We start from the raw sequence: 9,592 nt of genomic DNA, 5'->3' as shown, positions 1-9,592 counted from the left end.
CTTCAAATATCTCAAAATATGATAGATAGCATCCAAATAGGTAGTGCGAGGAAAAGACATGTATTGGCTTAATTTATTCATATCAAAGTAAATATCGGGTCTTGAAATAGTGAAGTAAAGCAACCTGCCAATCAACCTCCTATATTGTCCTGCATCCTCGAGCAAATCTCTATCAGTGGCAATAAGTTTTATTTTTGGATCCAAGGGTATAGAGGCAGGTTTAAAATCTGAAAACCAGCGTTTTCAAGCAAAGAAATGGCATAATTTCGTTGAGACAAATAAATGATTTCCTTAGATTTTGCTATCTCCAATCCAAGAAAATACTTCAAGAGGCCAATCACATTGAGTTTGAAAAGACCTTGCAAAGTTTGCTGAGTTTGGGTGAGTACATCATCAAGTTTACTAGCAACAATGATATCGTCGACATATACAAGTACCATGACAAATGAATCATCTGTTCTTCTATGAAATAGAGAATAATCTGATTTTGACTGAGTGAAACTAGCACCAAGCAAAACAATGGAGAACTTAGTAAACCATTGTCTCGAAGCCTGTTTCAAGCCATGGATTGACATGTTTAGTTTGCATGCAAGCTTCTCCCCCTGCTCCCCTTTGCTAGGATATCCTTGAGGTAATTGCATATACACCTCTTTAAGATCACCATTCAAGAAGGTATTATTAATGTCTGACTGCAACAATTTTTAATTCTTCACAGCGGTAACAGCAAGGAGTAATCAAACAGTAGTGAGTTTGGCAACGGGTGAAAAAGTATCCTTATAGTCTACACCAGCTTGTTGAGTGTTTTCTCTAGCAACCAAACGAGCTTTGCATCTATCAACTGACTCATCTTGCTTGTGCTTCACCTTTACACCCATCGACAACTTATGCGATGTTTTTTTATCAGAAGCGGAACCACCTCCCATGTACGGTTATTCTCCATAGCTTGTAATTCCTTGGCCATACCATGTTCCATTGAGGATATTTGGCAGCTTGGTGATAAAATTGGGGTTCATAGAAATCAGAAACTTGTATACAATGATCCTTGTATGTTAGACTCAATCTTTCATAAGAACAAAAATGTAACATTGCAAAGAATTCACCACATTGTTGCAACGGTAGTCTGCAAGATAAGTAGGCACCCTATGGAGTCTCTGGCTTCTTCTCAACGGCTGTGGGGTTTCAACTAGTGGTTGTGTCACAATAAGAACGAGTGTAGCAAGAGTAATGAATTAAGGTGTGTTAAGAGAAACTTCAAGTGGCTTACGAAGAATATGATCATCAAAAGGATCAGGTAAGGAAGAATCAGTGCTACCAAGCTTGAAGGAAAAATTCAATTCGCAAAAAATTACATCTCTTGAAATAAAAAACTTTCTATTCTTGAGATCATATTTGTACCCTTTGTAACATCTCGGATAACCAAGAAAAACTACTGGAATGGCTCTTGGTGAGAACTTGTTTCTAGAAGAAGGCAAAGTTGAAGCATAGACAAGGCATCCAAACACCTTTAAGTCTTCATATGCGGGTGCCTTGTTGTAAAGTAATTGGTAAGGAAACTTCCAACCAAGAATAGAAGAGCGGGATCTATTAATCAAAAAAGCACACATTCCCTCCAAAAATAAATTCAACGAAGGCATATACAATACTTCAGTAAGGGTAAGAGTTTGAGATAAGAAAATAAATCAAAAAGCAACTACAGGCATGCGAGTATGATTAGGGAGAACCACAAACTTATTTGCAAACCAAATTGAAGGTTTGAAATTGGCCAAAGTATAGGTCACATGGCAAGTAGCGCCGAAATCTAAGATCCAAGATTTAACTCTAAGTGCGGAAATTAAAGCGATAGAGAAGAGTTTACCTTCCCCTGCACTTGAAGCTTCAATAGTGATAATAGCTAGTGGGCATTTTGGATGGAACTTGTGTAGAAAAGAGTGACAATAATTGTTGATATTGTTGAAAAGTGAGCTGAAGAGGAATGTCCTGACTTGTGTTCACATGGTTGACTTGAATTATGGTTGGACTTTGCTTTTTGTAATTAAGTGGATAACCATGCAACTTATAGTATTTGTCCTTGGTGTGGCCGAGTAAATTGCAGTGAGCACAGATCAGATTATCTTTCTTCCCTTGCCGGATCTTGTAGTTGCACTGTGTGTTCTTCACAGCAAAAGTCAATTGCGTCTCATTACTTGTTGGAAGAGCAAGAGTTTGTCCTCGTTGCTGCTCTTCTTGAACGATTAACAAGAAAACTTCAGAGATGCTAGGCAAAGGCTTCATTTACAGAATTTGGCTCTGAACTTGATGGTACACATCATTCAATCCTATGAAGAATACGAGAACAAATTTCTCATCAACATGAGTTAAAAATTCACAAGCACCGCCACAATTATAGCACACTGAAGGTCGAAAATGGCATAATTTCTCCCACACACACTTTAGCTTAGTAAAAAATTGAGAGACGGAGAGAGAATATTGTTTTAGATTGATTAACTCTTTTCGAAGTTCATGTTCTTTTGCCAAAATTGGTGACCTAGATCTGTCCAAATCTCATGAGCAAAATCAGCAAAGATCAAGCTCGATGCGATCTCTTTGAAAACAAAATTGAGAATCCAGGTGCTGACGATGTCGTTCAGACGATTCTAGTGGAGCTTGGAAGAATGAGATGCACCCTCCTCAGGTAGCGAAATCGTGCTGCCAACGAATCCAAACTTATTTTTTCCATTAAGCGCCATTTCTATCGATCTCTTTCATGAAGGATAATTATCACCGGTGAGCACTTGCATGACCAAGGCAAAGTTCGGTTGATCGGAGGAATGGAGCAGAAAAAGATCGGCTTCATCAATCGCTGCCATTGCAAAAAAAAAAAATTGAGGTTGGAGAGAAGGGAAAAGAGAAGAAATAGAAGAAGAGGAAAGGAAGGTTCGAGAAAGAGAGAAGAGAATCAGAGAAGAACGTAGAGAAGTATGAGAAATTCTTTTGATACCATGTTAGAACCAGAATTGGTATTGAAAAAAATGATTTTCTGCAATTGCTTTATTAGCTTGGATATGAAATATATATACAATACCGACTCATCTCAACAAACCACTAACAAAACCTAATAGAAAAAATTCCTCTCTAAATAAGGCTAACTAACTGACTGCAGTAAATAAATAACTATCATAACAAGTAAAGCAAGATATCAGCTAATACCTACATTAATTTTTTATAATCAATCTATAATAACGTTTTTCTTTTTAATTTTATCCTTCTTTCATGTACTACTTTCTTCCCATGTTTTTTCATCATCATACACTCTTTTTTTCCATCCTTCTAACATAGCTTAAATCCACCCTACTGATCTACCCCCACAACTTTGGTCGAGTGTTGCACCACCGCACCATCCTATTGCACCACCTTCACTTTCATTATTACTAGCTACTCGATCATTCTACCTTTGCACCACCACATTTCACCACTTTACGATCTCCCTTAATACAGCGTCCCATCATTATCATCATCAACGTTAATATTAACAAAATCACGCCTTTTTAACCTACCACGATCCTTCATTGTCACCGTTATATTGTTACGCCACCTTCGCTTTTCCTCTTTCAAGTCTCACCTTTTTTTATTTTAATTTCAATTTTTTATTGATTTCTCATCGTTCTCTGTTGTATGTTATTTTGTTATTGTTAATAATAATTTTGTAGAGTTAAGGCTGAATTTATGATGGAAGAGTACAAGATTGTGAGTTATGGTAGTGAGAAAAAAAAGGGCAAAGGCTTGAGAGAGAGAGAGAGAGAGAGAGAGAGAGAGAGAGAGAGAGAGAGAGAGAGAGAGAGAGAGAGAGAGAGAGAGAGAGAGAGAGAGAGAGAGAGAGAGAGAGAGAGTTATAGGTAATATGGTGGGTGTATTCTGGGGTGAGGGAGAGGGGTAGGGTAGTGCAGTGCTAGTGGTGTAGTGAGTGGTGGGTGGTGAAAAATTCGTGGTGAGGATTAGATGACAATAGTGACTGGTGGGTGCAGCGGAAAGAAATATGTATGTGTAATGATGTTGATGTTGGTGATAATATGATGATGGTTGTTGTAGAGAGAGGAATAAATTTAGATAGAAAAATATTGACTAAAAAAATTAACAATAAGAGTAAAAGAAAGTTTAGGGAACAAAATCTATATCAACTAAACAAACTTTTCGAAGAATTATTATTTTAAAATTTTAAAAATTAGTTTTGCACTCAAAAAACACGTATCCTCCAATTTCCTTCACCACTCTTCTCCTTTTTCTCTGCCTCTCTTCTTCTTTTTTTTTGTCTCGTCCTCTACATTTTTCCTCCTCCTTCTCTAGATCACTTTTAAAAGTTCTTGTACAATGATTTTAGGTGTTTCTTTTATTATATTTTGGATATTTTTTTTGTTAAATTTTAAATATTCTTTTTACAATAATTTTATATTTTTTAATTTAATTTTAGATGTTTCTTTTTTTTGTTTTGGATATATTTTTTTAATCAAGAAACATAAGAAAAAACTATACATAACAATCATCAACATCTAAAAATTCTGAAAGAATAACATCCAAAATCATATACAAAATAATATCCAAAACCAATGAAGTGATGGTGTCGTATTCTTTCGCAGCATACTTAAGAGCACGACAGAGAGGCTGACCACGTCAAAAAAAGATACATAAAAGAGAAAAAAAGCGCGGTAGAAGAAAGCAAGGATATGATAGAAAGAATCGAATGTATAATAGAAAAAAGTAAGAATGCGTAGAGAAAAGCACATACACAGTAAAAGGAGGCTTTTTTTTGGGAGGAGATGGAAGAATGATGTGGAAGAAGGAAGTGAAGTGATTAGAATTTTATATGGTTTTTATTTTTTTACTGTAGTAGTAAAATTAACTTTTTAAAGTGAAATACATATTATTTTTAGTGTTTTCTAGATTTTTTTTACAATTTACTTAATAGTTGGCTGATATTCTATTTAGTTATCTAACACGATTGAATAAGAGTAAAATTAAAATTTATCAAAAATATTAAAGATAATATTAAAATAAATTAAGCGTTAAGAATACTTTTAAAATTTTTTAAAAATATTAAAAATAAAAATATACTTTATTTTTATTATATTATTTTGATGGACTCATTTCGTTATTATTTTTTTAATTCTTTTTCCAACCTAATTACATTAATTAGAAATACAGACCGAATCCAATACATACATGGTACATGTCAAGCCTACAAATCTAGCTAATAAAAATTATATAAAAATAAACATAACCAAACAATATTATTGTATTAGATAAATTCTAATAATATATTAGAATTAAAATTAAATAAATTTAATTTAATTTTAAAAATTAATTCATAAGATAAAAGATATTTTATACTTGTCAAACATTTAAAAATGTAATAAAAACATTCTTTGTTATCAAAATACGCAAGAAATTCTCATTAATCACGATACTAAAGATTAAAATATTTACACAAAGCATTAAGAAATTTAGTAATAATGATGTCGTTAAATATAGTATGAAAACACACCGGCTCCTTCCCTCTTTCTCTATATGAAAACAATTTTGAAAAAGATTCTAGAAAACTTTTAATGTAAAAAATATTAATCATTTAAAGAATAAAAAAAATCTAAAAATGCAATTTCAAAACTTAATTCACACACTTCTCATTCAGGGTTAGTTATTTGAGAAAAACCGTTACATGTCGCTTTCTTATCGATACTTTTTGTGCCAAACTTGTTCGCATATGACTAAATATCTAACCTGATCTATTCAAATGGAAGTGAAAGGGAAGTGGGAAGGGACGTGCCACTAGATTATTGGAACATATATGAGTCACTACTGCAAAGAATACCTTCAGTAGTGCCTGAAAGAGATTACTTGTTCAAAGTATATATAAAAAGAAAATCTCAAAGATATATATATTGAGGTGATCATTATTGATTATAACTTGCATATAATTGTCATGAAAGACACTTCTTATGTTTAGATTTTTCATATCATAAATGAAAGTACCATAATGACATTCCTTTTACCATGTGTTTCGGCACATGCATGCTTTCCAAACACATGCTTCCACGTGTTTCTGTGAATGTCAATTCTATCATACTTATAAGTTGATATTTAATTTTTGTTTAATTTATTTTTATAATAAATTTTAAATAATTAAAAATGATTTATTTTTATTATTTTAAAATTAAATATTAATTTTTAATTTTTTTTAACAAGTTAGATACTAACTTTATTTTAAATATTATAACATCATCTAATACGAATAAGATCGATAATAATAATAAAAAGAAACTCAAAAAGTATATATATATATATATATATATATATATATATATATATATATATATATATATATATATCCTACTTGTTTCCAACGAGCTATGAGGTTAAAAACAAAATAATATAACGGAATTATCCGCTGTTGGGATATCATTATTTTTAATATTATTCCATCTAAAATATTAGAAATATATATATATAGAGTCCCAAAAGGATTAAACTCTTGATATTTTAAATTTAAAACTCTAATACCATGTGATAATATCATTTATTCCAGAAAAAATAACATTAATAGTTATATTTCTAATACTCCTAAATCTCCATTGTACGCATTATACAAATATTTCATTAGCTGTCCATATTTTCTCATATATATATATATATATATATTTATTGGGTAGTAATTTTATATTTTAACACGAAATATTTTCATCAAATTAAAAGTATTATTCATCACCAACGCAACAGTGATCATTAACTTAATCTTCTTCTTTTGATGATGAGATTACCCATAATGTGGCCTACTCATTATTTTACACTAAAGCTTTATCATAAAAGACTGATATTTGAACTCAAACCTTGACATTATTTACGGTATAGATATCACAATCTTATTCATTGATTTTATATATGGATTAAATTTATTTATATACCCATAATACAAATTAAAATTGAATTTGACTGAGATTGCAGTGTCTGTATGTACTTTAAGCTCTCCATTTTGGATTCTAAGTTTAGTTGTTGTGTATTGTTTACTCACAAATAATTGTGTTTAATTAATTCGTAACCCGCACGTATTTAATTCAACAGGTTTTCATTGTCATTGCATTTATAAATCCCCAGCTGAGAGAGCTTCATTGGATGTATATATATAATTAAACCCAATGATGTGCAAAAAAAAAAAAAAAAAATCGATCATCAATTTCTTAGGGTTAACCAATACGATTGAGGAGATAAAAAACCCTACTATTACAAGTATATGTAAAATCATGTGGTGAACGAACCATCTAAATATCTAGCTAACTAGAGAGTTATCAAACCTTGCATGGATCCGGAGAAGCATCAAGGTGAAAAAGAAAGCGACAATAAGATGGTTGTAATTTATCATAAAAAAAAATTTAAAAAATCATCAAGATTTATTATTTTTAATTATCAACATAATTTTTTAATTTAATAATCCAACCATGTATTTTAATTTATACTTTTAAATATTAATGATTAATTAATAATAAAAAATAATAAATGTTCGTACTCTTCTAACCTTCTTCTCATGAAAAAAATATATGCACAAACTATCATAACGAACAAAAAAAAAACAATAATATGAAGTCATCACTTACCCTCTGAAGCTTTTAATAATTATAAGAAAGCACAGCATGCATGCTTTTCGATGGGTACACGTATGAATGTACATATTATATTGTTGCAATTGCAGGCTATTGGGGGTTGAGAAAGACAACACCTTCTTCACATTTGAGTGTTTGATCCTCTTCTTCTTCTTCTGCATGTGATGATAACATGCTGTGACTCTTTCCGACCAAGATTTTGGCTTTCAAAGACTCACTCTCGCAATCTGTTTTGTAAACCACAACAAGAATCGAAACCACACACGCCATTTGCGCTGCTAGAAGCCCATAACACAATCCCACCATTCCCATTCCCAATACGAACGCCAATACTATCGCCACCGGTGCTCCCACCATGTAAAACGAGCAGAAGTTTATGGCTGCTCCCACACCCGGTCTTGCGCTCCCTCTCAATATTCCGCAACTCGTCGTTTGCGGACAGTTTGCCAGCTCACACACTCCGATTATCGGCAACACAACCATTGTTAGCTCCACAACCTCCCTATCATCTGTGAACGCTCTGCTCCATCTCTCTCTCCCTATTGTGGTCCAGAGCAACCCCAAGATCGAGCTTGCCAGTGATAGCCCTATGGCTACCACCGTCGACAAGCTCGCCCTTTCGGGTTGCCCTGCTCCGAGTTTGTTGCCAACCCTCGTGGACGCAGACGCGCTGAGCGCCGTCGGTAGAGTGTACAAAAGAGATGTCGTTTGTATCACTATGCCGGCGGTGGCGAGCGATGCGCGAGGGTTGTAAAGGTAGCCTGCCATGATTGTCATGAATTCGTACCACCACCATTCCAAGCACACAGCGAGACAACTCTGTATGGAGAACTTGAGTAGCATGGCCCATTCCTTGATGAAGTTAAGCGTGGCGTCTCCAACATGGTGTGCTCCCTTAATCAATGGCAGGGCTAGGGATAATTCTTGGGAGACAGAGGTGTAGTACATGTAGAGAAGGAGGAAGAAGAGAGTGTTGAAGTTGGCAAGGAAGGATGATATGGCGACTCCGGCGACGCCAAGGTGAAGCTTGAAGGTCAAAAGAATGATGATGGGAAGGTGGAGGAGAATAGCAAGTAAGGTGCACCACATTAATGGCCATGTTGTCCCTTTGCTACGGAGGTAAATGCGAAGAGGGTGGAGGAGGCTGTTGGCAAGGAGGTCAGGGATGGCGAAGCGGCAATATATGCTTGCGACACGTGTTATGTTGGGGTTCTGGTGAAGGCAGAGCATGAAGGGTTCGAGGTTGAGCCACAAGAGAGAGATGGGGAGAGAGAAGAGCAAGAGCATAAGGATTGTCCTTTGTAAAGTGATAGACAGTAATGAGAAGTTTCTAGAACCAAAGGCTTGGGTGCAGAGCGGTTCCATGCCCATGGCTAGACCGGAGAGAACCGAGTAACCGGTTATGTTGGTGAACCCAATTGCCAAAGCTCCAGCGGCTAACTCCAGGCTTCCCAATTTTCCCATGCAAACCACTAAGCTCATGTTCTTCAGGTAACCAACCAGGCTCATGGCTAATATTGGCAACCCTATGTCGGTTATTCTCTTTATTTCCTCCAATACCTAATAATAAATAAATAAATTTGTTAATAAAAATATTATTATTATGTGTACGCTGAAATTGTTGGATAATAATGTACCTCGGAAATTGTCGGGTATGATGATGTGTTCTGAAGAGGGTTCTGCTCTCGATTAACCATGTTAACTGTTAAGGAAGGGAAGGGTAAAATGGGGATTTGAATTGGTTTCTGGACGAATTGCACACGAAGTGAGGAGCGGGGACCAGGATGGAATGATGAGAGAAGAGAGTGGGGGTGTGTGTGTGAGAAGTGAGCGAAGGGACCTTTTTATAAGATTTTGAGGTGCTTCGTTACGTATGTATGTACCATTCTTAGCATCATATATTAAATAAAGTCTGTTGTCCATATCATCTCCGTTATTTTCTTATCTTTTACCTTCATTTCTTACATCTT

At 34.5% G+C, this 9,592-nt stretch overlaps 1 protein-coding gene across 1 annotated transcript; it reads right to left on the bottom strand.

The window, feature by feature from the left end:
- Positions 1-7,590: 7,590 nt before the first annotated feature.
- LOC112703755 (protein DETOXIFICATION 55) lies at positions 7,591-9,422 on the bottom strand. The gene is made up of 2 exons (XM_025755341.3): positions 9,260-9,422; positions 7,591-9,182 (listed from the first exon to the last, which is right to left on the bottom strand). Exons 1-2 carry the CDS (start codon positions 9,317-9,319, stop codon positions 7,713-7,715), a joined length of 1,530 nt encoding a protein of 509 aa, XP_025611126.1. The 5' UTR covers positions 9,320-9,422; the 3' UTR covers positions 7,591-7,712.
- Between the last annotated feature and the right edge of the window lie 170 nt (positions 9,423-9,592).

This window comes from Arachis hypogaea, chromosome 1 (assembly GCF_003086295.3).
Source record: "Arachis hypogaea cultivar Tifrunner chromosome 1, arahy.Tifrunner.gnm2.J5K5, whole genome shotgun sequence".
Classification (NCBI taxonomy): domain Eukaryota; kingdom Viridiplantae; phylum Streptophyta; class Magnoliopsida; order Fabales; family Fabaceae; genus Arachis; species Arachis hypogaea.
The sequence above is the reverse complement of the archived record's forward strand: the minus strand, read 5'-3'. Positions and strand labels throughout refer to the sequence as shown.